The sequence below is a fragment of the Pyxicephalus adspersus genome, chromosome 4, assembly GCF_032062135.1.
Source record: "Pyxicephalus adspersus chromosome 4, UCB_Pads_2.0, whole genome shotgun sequence".
NCBI classification, from domain to species: Eukaryota; Metazoa; Chordata; class Amphibia; order Anura; family Pyxicephalidae; genus Pyxicephalus; species Pyxicephalus adspersus.
In genome coordinates this window covers 77,623,489-77,647,517 of record NC_092861.1, presented here as the reverse complement: position 1 = coordinate 77,647,517, position 24,029 = coordinate 77,623,489, and the positions used below count along the sequence as shown (strand labels likewise).

Genomic DNA, 24,029 nt, shown 5'->3' with positions numbered 1-24,029 from the left:
GCCAGTATGTCTTGCCCACCTTTCATGCAAGACACAAAAATGACATTTATATTGTAGTATGATACCCATAGTATCAATTAATATAAGTAGAGAAATCCTTAATAATTGGATGCAATGGTTTACTGTCCTTTGCCCAATATGGATGATTAATTTGTCATACCTTACTAAATATACAATTATTTTCTTAGATGCTTAAATTTCTGAATATAGACAACTACATACAGTTTGTTCAACAATATTGTAAGGCTTTGTAGCAAATCAAGCAATAACATTGGGGTCCTTTAAACTATATCTAAGGTATATGCATTTATAAACACAGGATATCAATACCGCGGAGGAAAGACATTAGCAACATAATCTTAGAGAAGCTTTTGCTGCTGACCATCAATCTGTGATGGCTTATGAGACCATTTCCAAAATAACAAGACCATCATTCTACAGTGGCAAAGATTATTCACATGAGGAAAACATTCAAGACATTTGCCAGTCTTGCCATGAGTGGATGTTCTAGCAAATTCACCCCCAAGTTCAGACCATGCACCCTAGAGCTACATCTCAGACTGTACAAGCCTTAGTTAGCATGTTACAGTTCATGACAGTACAATTACAAAAACAATACATGTATATGGCTTGTTTGAAAGGTTGCTAGGAGAAAGCCTCTTCCCTCTTAAAAAAAATGACAACTTAGCTTAGGTTTGCAAAGTCTAAATAAACCACAAGGTTTCTAGAACAATATCCTATGGAAAGATTATACCAAAGTGATCATACCAACAGCGTCAAAATCAGCTCAAACACCTCAAACCAACAGTCAAGCATGGTGATGAAAAGGTGATTATTTGGGCTTGTTTTGCAGACACGGGACCTGGGCCCCCAGCATACCAAACTATTCTAGAGTAAAATGTTTGGCCATCTCAATGCAGCTAAGGTTTGCCAGCAATTGCAACATGAAAACAATCCCAAGCACATCAGCAAATCTACACCAGAATTGTTGAAAAAGAAATGAACCATGTATTGCAATGACCCAGTCAAAGTCCAGACTTTAGTAACTGGAGCAATGTTGTAAAGAAGAGTAGGACAACATTCTTCCATAGCAATGTGAAAGTCATACAGAAAAATATTACTCCAAGTTATTGCTGCAAAATGTGGTTCTACAAGCTATTCAATCCTGGGGCTTTTCATACAGGGCTTCTCCATTTTGGTTTCATTTTGGTAACTCGTGACACAGTGGGATATGCTGTGTGTTGTTTAACACCTGAGGTTAGGTGTATTTATTTAAATAATTTTAGAATTTGCTCAGTACCAGATGTTTTTATTATCTTGACACATAAACCTTTAAAAAATCAAGGGTGTACTTTTTTTTCTGGCAACTGTTTGTTGCTTTTTAAGCTGTAAATGATAATACAGCTCTAAAATTATTTTATATTTAGAAAAAGATAATATTAGTTTGGAAAGTCTTTAAAAGTCGTGAAAAATATTGGGTATTCTCATATTTATAAATACTAGGTGTTAAACACTATCATCTACAGTGGGAATGGAGTGAGGCTTAATTTCACAGTACAAAGCACAAATTGCTTGATTTTTTGTGATCAGAGAAACAGCTTAAAACACCTGCAGGCTGCATAAGAAATTCTGCATTTCCATCTGCTTTAGTACACAGGGAAGCTGATTTATACTGTGACACCAGAATGAGTTTTAACCCATTTATAACAAATTGCTTTTTGTTTGCTCTTAGGGATAGATTAAATTAATGGCGGATCAGGCATTTATTAAGCTTCATGGAAACCATTTCTCTGTTTCCTGCATTAACTGAAGACAATTTATTCTGCCAGTGCTGCCAGTACATATGAGAGAATCCATGTGTTATAGAAAAAAAAAAACGTTTAAACATTTTCTATTAACCGACAAGTCAAAAAAGCTTGTGTATCATTTCAATATGCTTCATCTAAAACTTTTTTTTTGGACATGGTTAATGTTCTGGCACTCTATTTCATGTTTTAAAGCCGAAGTCCAGAAAGACAGCTGAATACACAGTTGAAATACGTAAATGTGAACTGTTTTGCCTGCCAAAGGATTTGTCACTTTAGTCAGCCAGTCTTTTGATTCAGGCATCCCTGCCAAATGGCATAGTCAACCTTTTATCACCCACAGTTAAAGCCCATTTACATTCACAAATCCTCATTTCCCCCACTCAATTCACCTATGTTAAAAAATAACCTTTTTTTCCTTTATCTGAATCCACTATCTGTGTCCTTTGCCAGAGCTGCTTTTATACATAGAAGCAGGTTGTCTAGCACTGTAATCTGTGCCCGCATTGGTTAATATCCCATTTTTGGAATCATTGAGCCATTTTGATCTCCAAAGTCCAAGAGTTCACTAATGTGTAGCCAATAGGTACTGTCTAGGTCACCCACAGAGTGATATAGACACCTGAAGAAGGTCCGTTCTGCACTGTAGTGAAATTGTACAATGTAGTGAAAGTCGTACAACCTGGCACATCAAGTAACTAAATGTTTAGCTACGTATTTGGGCTTCTAGCTTTGAAAATTTTCATTAATTTCACAAGTAAGTTAAATTTCAAAAAAATAATACAGTGCAAGTAGAAAAAGCAGGTAAATCATTTATTTATTGTAAGTAACTAACCCCTACTCATAAATAAATACAGGTAAGAAAAGATAAACCAAAACCAGGTTTGTCTTAAAAGAAGGGTTTTTTTGGTTCATAGTTATGTTCCATGTTACTTTCTTTGAAATGGTTGCTCCATGGACAAAGGATGTGTTACTTAACACAACGTAATTGTTGTAAAGTGTGTTGGGATTCCAGGACTCAGTTGAACTGAGGTTTCAACCTGGACATGTGACTTTTGCATATATATTCAAGTACAGGTAGTACCCGAGTTAAGGACGTCCAACATACCGAAAACTTCTAGATACGGACGGGGCTTCTCTGCTCCCTCTTGTGCAGACCAGAGGCTTGATGGGGGGAGGGGGCGGTTTTCATGACTTGCAGAAGAAATATTTTGCTAAACACAGCTGAGGTTGTGGATGATCTTAAGGACTGAGCTCTTCTGCAACATCTTGTAACTCTTTAATGACCAAGACAAACTCTGCAGTTGTTTCTTTTTGCATATGAAAGCACAGCTTGCTCCAGAAGTTAATGAATGTCTAGGCTCCATATTTTTTTTTGCTTTGTTTGTGATTAACTTACAGTGAGGATTTTATACTGACACCACACTGCCTAATAAAATTTTGAGACAAACATCTGTCCTAATTGCATTTATTAAAATATTGTATCTGTTTCAAATTACTTACAAATTCAACTTAAGAACAAACCTACAGTCCCTATCTCGTATGTAACCCAGGGATTACCTGTATGTGTATTTTAAAGGGTTTTCTTGTACTAACCTGATCTTATGTACTAATTTGCACTCATGTTACAACTTACCGTTGTACTTGCATTCAAGTATACATACATTTTTGTATCATGATAATTTGCTCTTTATGGTTTTATGAGTTATAATATTAACTGTTACTGTTTTTCAAGCAAACATTGCAAATTACCATGAACCAAAGGATAGACTAAAATACACACCCGGTTTTGGTTCATCTGTCTCTACCTCAATAAAAAAAATAATACCTGGGTGTGTGGGGGGAGAGGGGGAAAAAGTTGTGTATGTAACGTTGGAGTTTAAAGGGAGGTGTTTAATGCTAAAAAAACTTCTGTTGCTGACCCATACTGTCCCTAGCTTCTACAACAACCGGGCAGCAGGAAAACTATCTACATTACTTTGTTTTCTACTGTAAGCAGGGTCTCAGAGGAAAATGATAGTACCATGCAAAGCAATAGAACTAACTGGCTCATAGTGCCATTCATCAAAAGGACTAAACAAAAAAAAATGTATTTTAATACAGTAATTATGGAAATTGCATAGTAAAGTTCATAGGTGCTCAGATGCTGAGTGTTGTTAGTCATTTCCAATATATTCATAATAATGGCAACATATATTAAGTTAAGTGGATTTTTCGGGATGAAAAATATCATGTCGTTTAGGAATATGAGTCTATGTTGAATGCAAACAGGTTGTATAATGCTTTCAGCTCTAGAACAGTTGTCTGGAAAGTCTTTACTGATGGCACCATCAAATATAAATAAATTTACTGAAACAATAAAAATGAACATGCAAGCAATCTGATTAGTAGCTGTTGGAGGAAAGGATTGGTGTTGGAGGGAATGCTCATACCAAAAAAATTGATGGTAATATTTATTTAATATGCTATACAAAATATTTTGTGGGCCTATCATAATTGTAGTTTTGTCTAAAAAACACATTTCTCAATTTATTGATGTACAGGGTTCTTGAAGTTCAAATATTTTCGAGAATATAGGTTACTGAAGTACAAAGGGTCACTAGAGCACGGGGTCACTGGGACAAGAAGTGTCACTGCAGCACTGGGTCAGTAGAGCACAAAGGGTCACTGGAGCCCAAAGGGTTAATTAGTACAGATGTGACTCGAGAACAAAGGGTCACTGGGGCAAGAAGGGTCACTAGAGCACTGGGTCACTAGAGCACAAAGGGTGCAGACACCTGAGAAGACCCTGTGGGCACTTTCCAGACACAATTTTTACCACATGATAAACATTAGCATACCTTTTCTGATTAAAAACTATATATATTTTATGGTAAAAAAAATCTTTGTGAAAAATTCCAGATCAATCCTATTATTTTATAAATTAAAGAAGGGTGTGTTTTGGTTTAAATTTTAATCCTGGAGATAAGCAGGCATATAGCATGCAGACACACATTATAGAGCACAGTTATAATGTATCTATACACACATGCATTGCTGTTCCAAAAATATTCATACTGTATTTACTGTTTATACATTTCAGAACACTAGGATAGAACATTATTTTACCAATCTCCCTCACATTGAGCATTACAGCACACCCTTACAAAAAGCTGTGTTTTCAATCTATTAGAGCATCTTCTTATGCCTTTGATGAATTGGCAGAATTGAACCAACTGCACTGAAGAGCTTCCATGAAAGACTTGGTGTAGCCTTTGATGAATGCTTTCTACAAGTGGCAGAACAAAAAGAGTTCATATATGGATAACGCTTTGAAATTAATAATAAGAACTCTTGACAGGCGTGGCTGTATTCCACAGTGTGTGATATTTAATAAATGATTAAATGTTGGTGTAAATGTATACGCTAAAAATATCGGAAGAATGTGAATCCTTTAGCTCAATATCCAGAAAAAGTAAATACAGTACATAAATATAAAAGAAATGTCTATCATAGGATCTAATTACTTGTTACTCATTGCTTGTCATGCATAATACAAATAGCTACAAAAGCCTCAAAGCTTTATGTGGTTTTAATTATTATTTAAAATAATTTAGTTTTATTTTAATTTCAACCAGTATCTTAAATAATAGAATCCATGCACTGCAAATTTAGCTATGGGATAGAATAGTTGGTTGTCAGGTGTTCATTATTGACTGGATTTACATTAATGTATAAGAAGATTGTCTATTGTGGAGATACATATAACCCCTTTTTGTAATAAAATAAATGGGTAAGTATGTGTATACTGTACGTGTTAAGGTTCTGTAAAAAATATTAAACAGGGCATCTTGCTGGATTAAAAGGACAGTACATTCTTTATTCCTTTAAAAAATAGAATAGTAAAAATGGCATCCCTGCTAATATTCAAAAACTAGACCCCTTTAATTGAGAGGGAAAAAAGCCTAAAGGGATACTGGATGTCATTGTGTTTGATAATAATAAAGGGAAATATAAATCAAAACACTTCTCTTTAAAATAATACATTTCCTGGCTATTAAAAAATATTACTGTAAAATAAAGAGTATTTTTTTTAAATATGAACAAAAACACCCCAAAACGTTGAATATATGAATTTAAAATAGGAAAAAAACGTAATTTTCTAACTCTTGCAGAAATGTCAAAAGCATGTGACAAAAAGCACAGGAAAAGAAATGCAACCCCAACCCTGCCCCTTTTGGAAATGAAAGCTGAGCTAGATTTATCAACAATAGCTGTCATTGTTAATACAGCTGTCTTGGCAACTGCCCTTCTGTCCTTAACCTCTACTCTACAGCAACATGCATAAAAGGGGGAACACCCTTACAGTATATTATGTAGGAAAAAGAATAGATAGACAATAATTCTATAATGAAAAGTAATGAAAGGACTGTATGATATATGTCTTTGCAGTGACACCTGAGAACTAAGTTGACTGACATAATGATGAAATCTGAAAGTTAAAGTGGGCTGAATGTGTTTTTGCAGAATAGGCCATATTTGCTGAAATGTGCTTATGGGGAAGGCCTTGCCAAATTGTCCGATGTATAATAGATTATTTTGTACATAAATAATTGAAATTCAAGTGATTCGAAATTACATTTTGAATTACAGACCTAGTAACATTGTTAGAATGTATTTTTCCTAAGTTAATAATCATGAATTGCAAATATCTTGTGTGCATACACATTCTACACATGCTTCAAGCCCAGATCAAAGGGAAAAGGAAAGGAAGTCTCATTGCAAAGCCTAAAAAAGAAGCGTTTTGGAGTTTTATACTGAAATTCACTCCTAAGTAATTAAACACAAATAACTAAATATACTCCTACTATACTATAACTATATATTAGTAACTAACAAAACATGGTTGTTTATTTTTAGGATATAACAGATATATATATATATATATATATATATATATATATATCAGATATAGATATATATAAGAATCACTTATTTTTTGTTACTTTATTGGTGTTTTAAACTATTAAAAAATATGCTGATAAAAATTAATTAAAAATAGTCAGTAATGCATCATAATAATCTCTATAGCTGTCATTATCAACACTCTTTGGTTTTCCCATTTATTTTGCTGGTTTTCTTTTCCTGTCTTAAAATGTATTATTTCTTTCAAATATATATATATATATATATATATATATATACATATATATATATATATATATATATATGATCAAACTAACAAGAAGTACCTAACTACATAATTTACTGTTGAAGCATTCTATTTTTTTTTTTTATTGTGACAACTTAGAAAAATGAACAAAGACAGAATAATTGACATGAAACATACCCATGGGAGTTCCAACGCCATAACCTTTCGAATCTATAAGGCCTCCAATCTGTGTCAGGTTGCAGTTGCGCTGCGTGACAAATTCAATGGTTGTTGACTCCATTAAAAAGGCATAATCAGAGGTGAGTACACGCTGGATACCTTCTTCATTATTTTTGACAAGCACTGACTGGCTCCTGCTATTCATGAAGGCCCACATCTTTTCATAGGTTGGAATTTTAGATTTCTGTGAAAGAATAGAAGTTTCCTTTTAAACCAAACAAACAAGGTAAAAAATAGAAAAGACAATCTGTTTTATGCAGCACATTTTGGAAAACTGCACTGCTAAAAAATTAGCAATAAATAGTAACATTTGTTTTAATATGATGTAAGTAATGCATAAAATGTAAATGATTACATGGTGTATTTAGGTAAATGCATCCATCTTTAATGAAAATATCAATTATTTACTTTTTCATTTTTAGTCAAATCAGATTTATTGATGATGGAGTTTTACTGAGGACAGGAAACTATAAGACTCACAGGTTTAAGGGTTCCCACAATAAGTATACCAATATCTTAATCATAATCGTAAATTAATAACAAAAACAAAAATTCTGAATTACGCTTTGAGTGACGCACGGCTGCCCCCACATGTGCTGTCTGGAGCCCATAAGTTTAGTGGTCCCTAGGTCCGAAAATGTTGGCGACCACTGGTCCAGAATTATGGCTGCAGGAGACAGGACCACCTCAAGCAAAGGTTATAAAACTATTTACCAAGTATTTTGTAACTTACTGGAAGCCCTTAAATTATCCTCCAAATCCGATCTGGAAATTAAAAGTACAGGAAACTGCTGTAACTTTTACCATAGCTTCTAGAAGACTTTAGCAAATGTTAGACAGCAAAGTGTTTTTGTAAAATAAGTAATTGAAATATTGTATTTTGAATAAAAAATGTTCAATGAGGTCACAAATGGCAAATAAAAAAACATCAAATAGATATCACAGTGATTTTTCCATATCAAATTGATTAAATTAAAGAAATGCAACATCCATGATTTATTTTGGCTCTAATTCAAGTTAAATTATATAGCTATTGCTATTTATCGAAATTCAATTAATTTGTTTGAATGGAAATTGAAAAATGTAACATTTTATCCACGTAAGCAATGGTTTCATGAATACATAGTAAATAAATAGTGGCTTTGTAAGTAACATAAAGTTATACAAAACTTGTTACTAATTTTATGTCTTCATTTAATGTCGTGTCTCATTTTTTTTACAAAAATACATAATTTGTTAATATTTTGATTAAAAAAAACCTAGTGGTAGCACTATTTACTGCCTATTACTATAATGTACAGTATCATATAATAGGAAGCCTACATTATATAATGGAACAGTAACATGTCATGTAAATGTCATGTAAATGGAATACAGAATAAAGAGTGATGGTGTAGTTGATGTATTGCATAGGTGATTGGTAAATGCCTTCATGTCCAACTGCCTTTTAATGTCTATGCATAACTTTAGGGAGGTCATAGTGGATATTATCAATATAGTAGCTATGGAACATATTATTTAAGCAAAATGATGCAACCCTGTAAGCTCGAACCTCTTACCCATATTTTGTGTCAGCATTATACCATTTAAATTCATTATTTTACTTTTATTATTCATGTTAGCATATCATAACAAATACATAAAATGCATAGACATTTCAGATGCAAATAAAATGTTTCCTAAATAATTAATATTAATTCATTTTTGTTTTTGTCACTTGATCCAATGAGAAAACTCCTTTGGCGTGTTCAGGCTCACCGATGTGAACAGAACCGTATAATTAAGTTAATTAAATGATGAAGCCCTTCATTGCAATGCCTTTACTGACTCTGCTGATGCTGATCTCTAGTTTTAAGTTTAAACCGACATTAAAGACTTACAAAGTCATTATGCACAAACTCTTAATGGTATAAGATGCAATCTTAAGCTAGCAAAAAAGCTGCCAGCAAAGTATTACAAAAAGAAAAAGTTTTCACAGCTCAGCTTCACTTTTATTCAAGGGGTAGTGGTAACATATATAGAAGGCCAGAAGAAAAGACAATATATAAAACTGCTTACACCAAAAACAAAAATAAAAAAGATGCCTCCTTAATACTTTAGCTTAAAATATAGCTGCCAACCCCTAGGTAAAGAGTAAATTAGAAAAGAAGATGAGGAGCAAAGAAGGTTTTTTTTAGGCAGTCTTATAGTTGTGGTAATTTTCTCACACAAATAAAGTGAAATATCATTACATTTATAATACAGGTAAATTATGGTCTCACTCCTGGGAGAAACCTTTTGTGGTGTTTATGAGACTAAATACTATACAAAATTCTCCTTAATGGTTATTAGATAGTCCATAACCCCATAAAGGGATACCATGTGTTAAAGCACTTGTAAGAGGAATGTCAGTCTCAAATACCAGCGCGTTTCACATTAACGGCTTCTTCAGGGGAGTAAGAAACAGTGTGATCTTCAGTTCACACCCTGGATGGGAGATTACAGCCTCAATAGCCAATAGAAAATTCTTTCTGAATGAAAAAATGTGTCACCAGAGTCTTCCTTAAGAGAGAGAAGCGTTTGCAGTAATGTGGTATGGCTACAGAGCCAAGCTGGCAGCCTCTGCTACTATCTGCCCTGTTGCTGTTTGAGCAGGTAGACTTTGTATGTTATAATGTTCTTGCATACTTTAAAGTGGCACGTTTATATTTTAAAGAAAAACAAGGACATTGAATGAAATATATCTGTATTTTTTAGCAGTGAATGTAAAACAATTTGGATATGTATTTGTAAAATACTATATGTTTCTATGTATATTTGTTATTTCCAAATATTTGATTACATATGCATGCTATCGTGCCAAAGCATTAGGCAATTACTGAGCTTTACTATTTTCCTTATTTTATATGTTTGTAAACTGGCCATTTTGAAAACATATCATTCCTATAATGGATGACATTTTTTCTCAATGAGTGAGAAAAAGACATTTTATTAAATTGAGACACTACAGGCTCTATCAGACACACTCTCAAACATTCCCGGGTGAAGAATGTTCCAGGTCCACGGGTTTCAATGACACTACTTGATTCTCCACCAGGGAATGCTTAAGGGAATGTCGAATTCTAATAACAAAATTGGTGCAAACAGTAAAAACGTGAAAATCCTATATAAAATTATTTTATGATGGGGAGTATAGTATTAACTTACATCTGCCCTGGCTAAAAATAATCTGTACTTTCCTTTACAGTAACTCTTTAAACCATTAGCATCTATCCCATACATTAAGTAGATTGAGTTCTTAAAAACCGAGCCAACCTAAATTACATCTTGAATTAATTAAATGGTAATAATGAATTACATTAACTGATGTGCTTACAGCTAAAAGCTTTAGGAGCTCAACCAGGTGTAATTTTCTCTTTCTGTTAACAATCTTACTAAAAGATAACTCAACATTTGGTCAGCCTCTCCGGTTTAAGGCTCCCTAGAGATGAGCAAATTATTGACAGAGAACTATAAGTGGAAGGATATCTGTCCACCCTCTTAACTTAGGACTGTTGGGACCTCTCGTAACTCTTCTTCCTCATTCAGGAAATGTTTGAACAAAGTGCACAAATGGAGAAAGGCTCTATCTTTTATGGACACTAATATGAGGATGTTATATTAATTATAACCAACGCTCAAATCAGTACCATTACTTTCAGAATTAAGTAGTGTATGCTTACAGTTAGGTAGTTGTGAGAGCAGTACTTTCCAGTTAATTTAAAGCAGAATACCTATTTAATTTCTTTTTTATGCACAGTCAATATGCATATTTGGCCCAAAGAATATATTACACTTCCAAAACATTTTATATTTTCTGAAAACACCATACCTGTAGACTAAAATGCTGCTAGTTGCTAATATTTGCACAGTATTCACATAGCTGTTTTAGGTCAAATAAGTAAAATCCCAATAGCTATCCCAACAGGGCTTAGAATCTTACATTTTTACAGTCCATAGAAGCTTTACAGTCACTCTGATCATTTCTACATGAAAGCCCAAAGGTTGTGATAGATTTTCAGACAAACTCACAGTTGCTACTGCAGAGTAGAATTTGTTTTAACTTTCTGATTGCAATAAGGTATGAAACAAATCCTTGGCAGTATATGGTTAAATAAATTCCACTGCTACTTAACTTTTAATTTGTTAAAATCTTTAAATTCTACACAGTCCTGGCTACATTCAAATTATAATCTATCTCTTATTATAAGACATTTTGTGTAGTGCAAGAATAGGTAGCAAAGATAATCTGCAGTGAAAGCATAGTGTAAAACGTGTAATTTATACAAGTAGCCCCTAGGACAGCAGCATCAACAATTTTAAATAACTCAACTATATACAATGCATTGTGTCAGCACCTAAACTCTTCAAATACAGTAGCTCAGAAAGCACCCTTTCTCATCTAACATCACGTTTCATGGTTCATAGAGTTAAAATGAAAAAAGCAGACAGTGTGTATCGGACAGTAATGGAGTTGCTGGTACACATAAGTGCAGGGAAAATAAATCATTTGTTTCATCCAATTGTAATTTTGTTTTAGGAAGACTTTTCTTGATCCTGACTGAAATGAAAAATAACCATAAGCCACTTTTTCAACTGTCTTTGAAAGTAGCTACTGGCAAATAACAGAAAATCCGTCAGCTAGTCAGCATGTTTCATTAATCCTCCCTAAGATTCAGAATGTATGGAGAATATGTAAATGTTTGCATATAAAAACATGCCATAAAAAGAAAAATGATGCAGAGAAATGTGCCATTAGCTGATTTTAGTTTCGAGACATATTTTTGTTAAGTGCTCCACAGACCAATAAAAAATTGTTATTCCATAAATGTAAATCTGAAGAAAAAAAAAAATAGGAGAAAATTGTGAAACTCTGCAGTCCATCTAGCATTCTTTAGTTAAAAACAAGCATAAAAAATATTTAAATAATGAAACCATCTTCCCTAAGCTACACGTACAAATACACAGAATATGATGACCATGAATGGATATATCAACAAATGTTTTTCAACAAGTAATTGTTTCTTACTTCTCTATAAGCCCATACTGGCTTTATAGTGAATAGTATATAAGAATCTGTTATGAGTAAAGTGCTCTATATTTTCTTTCTATTTGATTTAGACATCTGCTAAAAAAAGCATATGTCTGGGAGTTGTTTGTGGACTGGCATCATCTCCACTTAACTATATAGAATTTACTGGGCTATCTTTTCAATAAAACAATTTTTTTAAACCAGAACTGCAAGTGGAGTAAACAACTAAAAAAATAACATGCTCAACAGTATAAAAAACACAATTGCATCAAAACTACATTTAATCTGGGGCTGTCCTCTGCAAAAACTTCTCTCTGTCACAAGAAGTAACTTGTTTCTTGAGTTATTCTAACCACTTAATTAGGATGGACCCTTGGCATCACTTAAATGGGCAGAAGTCTTGTAAATAGTATGTATGTATGCTTTGTTTAATTAAATGTATTGAAATAATACAGCAGCGCAGAGGCAATCTAAATATAGGTACCTGCACTTAGAAGACATTTACAAAGATCATTTTCTACATCTAGCTTGATAATTATATGCAACCTGACCTTTTAGCTCCATTCTAGGACCACCTATTTGTACTACATTACACTATAGAGCAGTGTTTCTAACAAGTATTCCTTCAGGGCTTGCTATAGGTTCCTTGATCAGTTCAACAGATACCAATGATCACCATTGACCTGGCTATCTGTAAGGATGATATGGCAAGCAATGTAAGAGACATTCTTCCTGCTGACCACCACACTAATGTACTGTAATCTGTAAATATATAAATTATAAAAGGGGTTCTCTGAAGGTCTGAAAGTAATTTCAAAGGGTTCCTCCATGTCAAAAAGATCAAGAAAAGCTGCTGTAAACAAAAATCCTGTGGTATATTGAATGCATAAACACTTAAAGCGGAACAAAAATAAAAAATCATACTCACCTTTACTTTCACAGAACCCTGATCCCTCCAGAGCTATCCTTGTTTGGGTCCCACATCGTCCTGAAATCCACCCGGTGATTCTCCCTTACTTTCTGTCTTCTTTCTTCTTCTGGCTACATCACCTGGTATTGCACTAAGATCAGCATTTTTCTCCCCATTGCAGGAAAAAGACCTTTCTGCGCATGACTAAGAGCCAGTTAAGTAAATATTTTTGGTAAGTCCATTTAAATGTGCAGCCAACAAATACCTTTCAACAGATTTTTCTCTCTACAGTGAATTTATTGTGGTAAATTTACTTAAACAATAAAGACAGTTTTCGTTGTATAGTAAATTTTAACTTAGCTAGCAATGACCTTGCAAAAAATTGGTAATTGTAAGGAAAATTGCATATGCTTATGATTAGTGAATAAGACAAAGCAGTGCTGACTTTATCCATCCAATCCAATGATAAGATGTGGCAACCAACCAGAATGCATCTTTTAGAGAATTTCATCAGTAAAGAGATTTCAAATCGTGGTAAAGCATTTATAAGCCCCCCAATAAATATTACCAAATTATTATATAAAGATAATGTGAACCACAACTAGGTGCTCTTTATAATTACTATCAATCAATAAATTGCAAATGTTATAAACAAAATGTATGGTTTAGAACAGTGGTCGCCAACCAGTGGTCCATGGACTACTGGTGGTCCACGAGAAAATTTTGGTGGTCCACATAAATTTTAGACATTATTTCCAATTTTTATGTGTTAATAATAATAAAACAAAAATAATATTGCACTAAATTCAAAAACTGTACTGTAGAGACGGAAAAACAAGGGAGACGCAGCGTGACGTCAGTGAAGTCTTAAGTTGTATGAGGCAGTCGTTACCGAGCCGTACGCTTCAGTATTGTTTCCACCAATACAACTATCACCCGCTCCGCGAATACCGATTCTCATCCAATTGTTTTATTTTATTTGTTATTTCTCAGATGCTCCTTAGGTTAGTATGACCTTAACTGTGTATTTTCTTTAACTGGTATATTTAATGGCATCAAATAGTTTGACTTTGATAAATATAATTTCTTGTTTGGTCGTAGATTTGAATAAAGTAAACCTATAATGAGTGAAAAAAGCAAACAAATATTTTGCATTTCTTTAGTAATACCAAAGATAATGCAACTAATGATAATAGTAACAATAGTAATACTTCACCTAACCATGAGCTGATTAATGTATCAGAGCCTCCACAGTCCTTGTCAGGCACCATTAGGAAGATCATTCTTTTACAAATGTATTTATCTTTTTTGAAAAAATTCAAATTAATGGTCCACAGGATTTGAAATTAAAAAATTTGGTGGTCCATGAGGTCCGAAAGGTTGGCGACCACTGGTTTAGAAAACAGTCAAGCACAAGCAATACAACCCATCACATGAAATTTTCTTTCTTAAAAAAATCACACTTGGAATCTAATTGGTATCTATGGGTAATACTTTTGCTTCTTGTTCTTTCTTTTATGATACATAACCTAGTTGCCCTTATGTGTATTTGCTATGTTTTAACACTCGCAGAGTTTTTAAACAACTTCAGTAGGAAGGTAAATAGTTAAAGGCTATTGAGCTTTAAACCCAAAACAAAAGCTTCAGGGAAAGTTTACTTTTTATCTGATAGACAGCACATTTTTACATCTGACTGCATTTAACTATAACATTCAGAATCCAATCAGTAGTAGGAACTGCTCATGCAACATTTTACGATGTAGTTTATTATACACTACAGGAGAAGTACTTTTCTCATGCTGTGATTTGAAACAAGCTCATTAGATAGTGCTACAAAGAGAGAGCTGAAAAATAAAAGAATATCTAGTCTCCTTTAATTTTAGCAGAACTACATTGTAAGCAAAAGCTGAAAGCATATGCATCATTACTGTTTGCTGATAGATATAATGTATGTGGTCTAGTAGTACAGGCTTTTTCAGGATCATTTATTAAAACAGAGCTAAAAGAGCAATGGTGATATGCAAAGTGCAGTAACCCACATCAATTAATCAGGAATCATCTGTACCTGACGTAATTATACATAAAACGTACATTTTATTGGCCTTTCGGTGTTACCACATTTGCACATTTCCACTAATATTTGTGGTACTCATGGTAAGGGGGAGTTCAAGTTTCAGCAATTTCTGTTTAAAGCATCAAGGTTCTTGTTCTGTATGAATGTGCTGCACAATTCTAAGATACTTTACCAAATCAAGTGCGGAACTGATTTTTCCTTCTTACTTTGCTAATGGGTTAAGGTTGATCAAATGGGTAAATGGGAACCAACATGCTTTAAATGGATGGGATGAACATATTAACAGTCTAGCATCTGTCAGATCTAGCGTGTAAAAACACCAGGGGAAACCAGGGGTGTTTTGGTTCCTTTATCTCCATGCCAATCTTCCGTAATTAAAACTGTAAAAATTGTGCTTTCACATTCCATTTAACTGAGATTACCTGTACTGGTATTTATGTGCCAAATGGTATCTGTTTTTAAAGATTTTTAAAAAAGTTCACCATTATCAAAAGATATAAACATGTGGCCCATCTGCTATGTTATTACAAACTTGTGTTGTTCTTTATTAATTAGGTATTTAAAGTAAACCCATGTTTAAAACGCTGGTCCAGTTCTGGAAGGATTTCCCTACTTCTTTACTATGGCTCCAAGAAGAAAGTACAAGAATCAAATTGTTCAGGTTGCAATATCACAGCCTCAGGAATGGTGACACAATATGATATAACTATTTAATCAGGTAAGAGGTAGCTGCAATTTCCTTTCTAAATGAGACCATCCGACCATGTGTGAGTTTTTCAGGGGAAAAGCTCAAATGTAACAGTACCAACCAGCATTGATCGTCTCTGCAACTCAAGCACCCCCCTTATCTGTTCACCTTGAGTATAATGATGAATATGTTTAAAGATTCCCAATAATATATCTATATACATATACTGTATGTGTGTGTGTGTGCTGTAGCACTTAGTTATACATGCATCATCTACATCACACACAGTCTTCTTCCACGTCTTGGACTATAATTGGACCAGTACCAAATGAAAGAGATGATAGAGTAAGGAGAGGGTGGGAAAAGCTGAAAAGGATAAGAAGAAAGTAATGGCAACTAAGATCATGGTTGCCCTACTTCATAGCATAGTTTACTTTATGAGGCTTGTGCATCACATAGTAACTGGATATAAACTTGTTTAGATTGTCATATAGCCTTTGGTTGTGCTTTAATTGTGAATTGGTATATAGAAAATTGTTACACTAAACTATTTTGTTAACATAAATAGACTTAAAACCTAATATACATATAGTTAGATATTTGTATTATACTCCGACATGTATTGTTTGTTTTCTCTCTTCTTTAAAAAAAAGTATAATTGCTTCATACTGTTGAGATTACAATTTTTGCCCTTTTGTCCCCAAAGCTCCATTTTCTTCACTGAAAACTCTGGTAATTAAACACTTATTCTTCTTCCCATGATTTAATTCATAATTCATTTCAGCTTTATGTATAAAGTACATGACTAAAAACCGCTCCCTTTCCATATGAGAAATCAATCAGTGCCTCTTTGGCCTTGTCTTAGGAAGCATTGGTGGCATGAAAAAAGGACACTAGATCAGCTTAACCATGTGCAGGAGTTGGGTCAGTAGCTAGCACTTTTTCCTTAGCTGCACTAAGGTGTCAGGTTTGAATCTCGACCAGGACATTTTCTTTATGGAGTGCCTTTGTTCTCCTGATTTTTGGGTGGGTTTCCTCTGGGTGTGAATCCCTTTGAGAGACATGATTATGGACTTATTAAAGAGCTGTGTAATATGTAAACATTATATATTACCCACCTTATGGACCTGACATATTAAAGCTCTCCAAGGCTAGAGAGGATACACTTTCATCATTGAAGTTGGGTGATCCAGCAAACCTGGAATGGATTTCTTCAAAGTCATTTGCTATTTGCTTGCAAATTTTTTGAATTCTGGACCTGATCCATTTCAGGTTTGCTGGAGCACCTAGCTTCACTGATGAAGTGTATCCTCTCTAGCCTTGGGGAGCTTTAATAAATCAGATCCTATGTTTCAAGTGAAGAAGTATATGTAAGGAAGGAGTGAGGATAGTATGATGGTGGGTAGTATATGCAGCTGAGCAAAGAAAAATGTGCTAGTGCAGCATGTGGAATGTATGAGAGCAGTCAGTATATGACATAATGTGGAGAGGATTACATTAGGTAGGGTATGATATTCTTTAGTATGTATATGGAAGACACCTGCAAGGTAATTGACAGCAGCAAGTATGTGAAGGAGAAGAATGCATAGAATATGACTAGCAGTAGGTGTGAAGGAGAATCATGGACAGTATGGGCCTGATTTAATAAAGCTCTCCAAGGCTGGAGAGAATACACTTTCTTCATGAAGCTAGATGATACAGCAAACTTGGAATAGATCTGGCCCAGGATTTAAAACATTTGCTAGCAAATAGCAAATTACTTTGAAGAAATTTATTCCAGGTTTGCTGGATCACCCAGCTTCACTGAAAAAAGTGTATTCTCTCCAGCCTTGGAAAGCCTAAACAAATCAGGGCCAATGTGTGAGCTCAGAGGGTATGATAGCAGGCACCATGTGCAGGACAAGAGGGTATCAGAGTGCATCAAATCTTTGGAAGAGATGACTGAGGAATACCAGTGTACTCAATGTAACGATAGCAAGTTAGGAAGACACAAGGCAAATAAAATGAACAGTGTGGAAAAATAAGGCCCAATATTGATTTTTTTTGTGGGTAATTTTTTTTACCTGGAAAGGATCACTGATGAATCCCCTGTGTCTATCAAATACAGATTGTGGACAGACTGTCCATGATACGCATTTGACCTGGCTCTGAACAACAGCAAGAAAAAAAAGGAGATAACCAAGGATTGCTTTTTGTTGGAAGTGTGATTAAGTACTCTCTGATTGTGTGCAGTAAATTAGTGTACTCTGCAAGTGTATTTATCTGTGTGCAGAAAGATTTCAGCATTGCTGAGAGTAAACAGTTCTTTTGCAAATCAATTACTGTGTTTAAGTAAGTACAACAGTAAATGTTTGCAAGCTTCCTTTCAATTGTGTTTATTTAAGATGTATTTTTGTTTTTACATATTATATTTGAAATATTAAAGATGTTATACTTATGTAAATATATTAACAATTTATATAATATATATTATATATATTTTTACACAAGATATATATATTTGAGTACAAGAAGGGCCATTTCACTGAATGCTTGGAAAAGAGTCGTGTGCATTGGTGGCAGGATATAGTGGAAAGACTTCTGGTAAACTGGGGATAGAATTTCATTGGATTGGGAAGTTTAAAACGATGGGCCTGATTTATTGAAGTTCTCCAAGGTTGGAGAGAATACACTTTCATCAGTAAAGCTGGGTGATCCAGCATACCTGGAATGGATCTGGTCCAGGATTGAAAACAGTTGCTAGCGTATAGCAAATTCTAGGTATGCTAACCCACCCAGGTTCACTGATGAAAGTGTATCATCTCTTCATTAAATCAGGCCCTATATATCAAAGGACCGTAAAGAATAGGATAAGGAACAGGAAGTAATAGGATAAGGTACATATATAAATATATATATATATATATATATATATATACATACCAGCACATATGAGACATATACAGGCAAGTAGAGGACAGATTTTGTTATTATGTTTAACATTATTTGCATGCTTTGCAGTGTTTCCATAATCCCTTTAATATTAACACGGTTCAAGTACTGCTGACTTTACTTGTACAATACATTACTGCACTTAGCATGGCACAATGCTATCCATTGTACAATAAATAAATAAATATATAAAACCAGCAAATGATTAGAGAATACTTCAATTAAGACATTAGCAACTAATGTATTATGTCTAAAAACATGACTCATTAGAGATTACTTTGTATCACCTATTTGATGTCTTCATTATTTGTATATTGAAAATGTAGAAGTAATTCAGAATGATGCATCCAAGGTCATCATGACATTGATATTTAGCTCCATGGAAACACAAGTGGACAGCTTCATATTTATGATCTATGGATGCTCTTGAAGACACTGTCATTGTTTTTCTCATGATTAAATGAAATCACCTGTAAAATTGCTTGATGTAACACTAGTGTCAGTCTTAAAATCAATGTAAATGCTGAGCAATCTATGGGCTAAAATATCCATCAAATGGCATACCATAATTTAATTTAATGTAGCAAGGACATTTACAAGCTGTTTATATAGAGAGCAATGTGACTGTACTGCAAAAATCTGCCCAATTCATTTTTTTGTGGTCATAGGCATAGGATAAATACTTAACCCATATCTCTGGACTATATTTCTTAACTAAAATAAAACCCATTTGTACTTAGCTTAGCACTAAAAAAGGAAACCAGTCAACACCCATAAAGACTAATAAACTGCAATATGTTACAGTTTTTCCTTGGTTTAATTATTCTTTTAAACAACTTAGTTTAGGGCCCAGTGGCAAAAATGACAACATATTTTAAACAAATTTACAGGAAAACTCAAAATTCAATAAATGTAATTACAATTATTCTTTAAACAATCCAATTAATTAAAAATGAGTTTTTTAATTCCTGTCATTTTTAACCATCACCTGGTCACTTTTTTATCAACAAAAAATATTGGATAAATTGCATACCTTAAAAAATGTCATTGTTGCACCATCTTGAACAGCTCCATATTCAATTTTGGTCTGTTTGGCTAAATCATCGGCAGAATCGATTGGGGATTCCATTCGCTCCACTGTGAGAAAGGCAGCTAAGTTGGCAGTGTATGAAGAAATGATGATAAGAGTAAAAAACCACCATATTCCTCCTACTATCCTTGTAGAAAGAGCTTTGGGCATAAGTTCAGAACCTAGCAGAAATCAAGGGATATATTACAAACATGTTATTTAACCAATCCTATACGCAACATTTTGAATATTGAAAATAAAATGTAAAAGAATGTGACACAGTACCATTTTTGTGCCAAATATCAAATGTTAAATCATCAGTTAACACATTTCCAGATGAAAAAGTTAGTGTGTGTATATATATATATATATTATATATTTATATTATAATATATATATATATATATATATATATATATATATATATATATAGTCATGTGGAAAGGATATGAAAATGATTTTTTTTACATGGTAAGCAAACACAGATCTTCAGTCATACAGTGGGTTTAACATGGATACAAGATGATAGTTATAGGATAATGAAAGTTTTATATTGATATAGGAAAACATAATAATAGTTGTAAAGCCCTCCTCTAGTGGTATTGTACCCCACATTTAAACTAGATCCTCCCTATGATTATTAACCAATGTTGAGTCTATAGCTCATCTTCTATGGGAGTTCCCCAAAGTATAACAGTTTTAGATCCTGGTCTTAAGGGAAAACTCTAGGGATCCTGACAAATAATGTATTGCACCACAAAATATATAGTTCTGAGTAGATATAAAGGGCCTGATTTATTAAAGCTCTCCAAGGCTGGAGAGGATACACTTTCATCAGTGAAGCTGACCTGGAATAGACTTCTTAAAAGTCATTAGCTATTTGTTAGCAAATGTTTTCAATCCTGGACCAGATCCATTCTAGATCTGCTGGATCAACCAGCTTCACTGACAACATCCTGTTCATTAAAGCAGTGTTTTTCCAACTTTTTTTTTTTTTGCCGCTGCACGTTTTTTACATTGAAAAAATGCTGCAGCACAATACAAATAAAAAATGTAAGAAATTCTTTTGTCTCTAATAATAAACAAGGCAATTAAGCTACCTACTGCCACCCACTGACATGGAAGTGTATTACATGTCACCACAGCACAGACACTCCACAATGGTAATTGGATATTTTCTCACTGTACACCTGGATCTCTCATGGCACACTAGTGAGCTGCGGCACAGTGGTTGAAAATCACTGCATTAAAGGATTAAAAATAAAATGTCTCATATCACTAGTTGGAAAATAGAGACTAAATTCATAAAAATTTGTCTTTCTCGGATGAAGTTTAAAGAAACATGGGGCCTGATTTATCAAAGCTCTCCAAGACAGGTATCCAAAGCCTATCATGGGAGAACCTGAGTGATCCAACAAACCTGGAATGGATCTGGTCAAGAAAAACATTTGCAAAATAATTTCAAATGATTTTAGGAATTCCTTTTCAGGTTTACTGGATCACATAGGTTAACCCATGATACTGTATCTTCTCCAACCCTGAAAAGCTTTAAAAATCAGATCAAGTGTGTTAGGCAGAAGAATTGAAGAAACTGTAATCAAATGCATTTTTTAATATAAGTAAACATATCTGAATGCAATTTTAAAACAAAAACCAGTGCCTACAGATGAGAGAGACATCTAATAATAATAATTGTTTAGTTTTTATAACATGTAACATATAACATGTAACATGTAAAACATGATATACATATATCATATATTTAATTGATATATGCATTAGGTTTGAGGGAAGAAAAAAGACCATTATTTCATGTCATATTTTAGAAGTGAAAACACATTAGGTGCAATTTAAGTTAACTGTTCAAAAATATTCAGGTCTGATTTGAACCAGTCCAGTGCAATATAATGTTCAGCAACAAAAGTCAAGCTGGCAAGGAGAGGTTCATAGAACATATCTTGTAATTCTCAGGAAGGAAAGGAAATTGCTAAGAAAAGTTAATGAAGGCTATCTGTCCTTTGAAAGTTGGACAGTGATTTCCAATTCTCCCCTAATTTCTGACTTGTCTGAATCACAGGCAGAGCCGTGTTTATTGTGGTCAATCTAGCTAAATGATACTGCCCTGCCAACATTTCTCCATGAACATAGCGTTATGCCATCAATGAGTTTTAGATAAACACCAAAACCAGTAAAGTAAAGGCTTTCTTACATTATTCAGAGGTAAAGTTGTAACAACAGAAAAGATGATGTGCAAAGTATACTACATGAGGACATGATGGAAAACACAGAAATGAACATTTAAGCATAGTTCATTGATAATAACTGTTTTTTCTTTTAGGGACTGAAAAATAATAATACAAGATGTAATCATTATGTATTTTTACAATATTGTAAGTGGTAATTTTTTTTTTAATATAGTAAACAAAAATCAGCAATCAAGAGCTGCAATAGCTATGTAGTTATACGTAAATGTGTGGCTTGCTTTTTATTAAATGACCATGAATTGCTCTTAAATCATGTAATTATGTAAGATAATGCCAGGACATCTCAGGATACTCTGTATACCATCAGAACTGAAAAATTACCTAATAGCTTTCCAAGGTGTATATTAGGAAAATGAGGAAAAGGAGAACTGAGAAAAATGTTTAATATATTGTAATGTTAATATAATGTTTATTATACCACATTTGTTACCAGTATCTGTAGCTTTCTGCCTGCCTGGCAATATTTTACCAGATATGAAATGAGAGGAATTCTTCAACAACTCTTCAACAACAGGATTTTCAAAATGGTTTTCTTTATCAGGATAGAGGAAGGTTAAATGTTACATTTGAATTTCTGTGTGTGATCCTGTAGCTGATTTCCCCTTACTTCCTATTTGGTAAAACATGTTTGGGTTCAGCAACTCAAGCATCCCTTGGATCATCATATCAGTTAGGCAACTTCACCCAACATATTTTATCAATACAGAGAGTTTTTATTTTTTTAGACTTTTGCAATATGACATAAATACATTGTGCCATTTATCCCTTTAATGCAAATAATGAGGATCTTTTGATAATAAGAACATTGAGAAGCTATGCTTCCTCAGATGAATACTTTAGATTTCAAAACATTTAATTGTAAATGTTTCTAATGAAATTTTCTGTATACCCTCAAGTTTTTTTTTATAAAGTCAGAAAGGATTAGAAGCCTTGTCAAGGAATTATTATTGTCTTTAACCAAGCTTAGATTCAGTCTCTCTTTTTGTCCTGGTGTCCTGGTGACCATTAATTATCTAAGAAACAAGGTAACTTGTGTATTTACTTTGCTTCATTCATCTTCAAATCCTTTTAATCTGCAGATAAATTAATTCAAGTAACCAATATCCCCCTTCATTTTATCATACAGTGACCTAATTAACACTTTATTTCCCCTTTTAATAGTATATTCCTTCTTATTTTAATTTCATTCTATTTTTTGTTTTGTGTTTCTAAACTTTATTATATAAACATTTTTTATTTCTTTTCATTTTTTTTTAATTATTTTTAGTGTCACAATTTGTTGCAAATTTCATTTACATAGAAAAAATCTATTTAAAATCATAATTTGATTTTAAACAGAATAAGTTTTATTATTTTTGGCATTCTTACTTTGGTTTAACAAAGTGCATATTTGTAGTTTTCTTACACTGCTTTGTCTTTGGATTGTCAGGAAAAACATTAACAATATCGCTCCACAACCCCCCAGAAAGATTATGTAATAAAAAAGTTGCTAAATAAATATGTAGATAAATAAGACTAAATAATATGTAAATATGTACACAACAGAAATCTATAAGTTGCTTTCGTCCATAAGGGTATACAGGGGTAAGAGCTGAAGTGGAAAAAATATATTTTGTAGATCAAAAGACTGTGATTATCGGTCTGATTTATTAAAGCTCACCACTGGAGAGAATACACTATCATCAATGAACCTGGATGATGCAGCAAACCTGAAATGGAATTCCTAAAAGTCATTTGCTATTTGTTAGTAAATATTTTCAATCCTGGACCAGATCCATTCCATTGTTTGAATACATGAATGGGAAGTACTCTGACTGGTTCCTAATTACAGGCAGGGCTGTCATTGATAGCCATAATAGTAAGCCAA

The 24,029-nt window shown here is 33.5% G+C and overlaps 1 protein-coding gene across 1 annotated transcript in view; it reads right to left on the bottom strand.

Annotated features, from left to right (window-relative positions):
- GRIK2 (glutamate ionotropic receptor kainate type subunit 2) overlaps nucleotides 1–24,029 on the bottom strand; it is a 327,366-nt gene that overhangs the window by 22,856 nt on the left and 280,481 nt on the right. The window contains exons 13-14 of the mRNA XM_072408700.1: nucleotides 19,863–20,080; nucleotides 7,135–7,360 (exon numbers count right to left, since the gene is read on the bottom strand). Of these exons, the coding sequence (XP_072264801.1) occupies nucleotides 7,135–7,360; nucleotides 19,863–20,080 (444 nt within the window). The remainder of the gene's footprint in view (nucleotides 1–7,134; nucleotides 7,361–19,862; nucleotides 20,081–24,029) is intronic.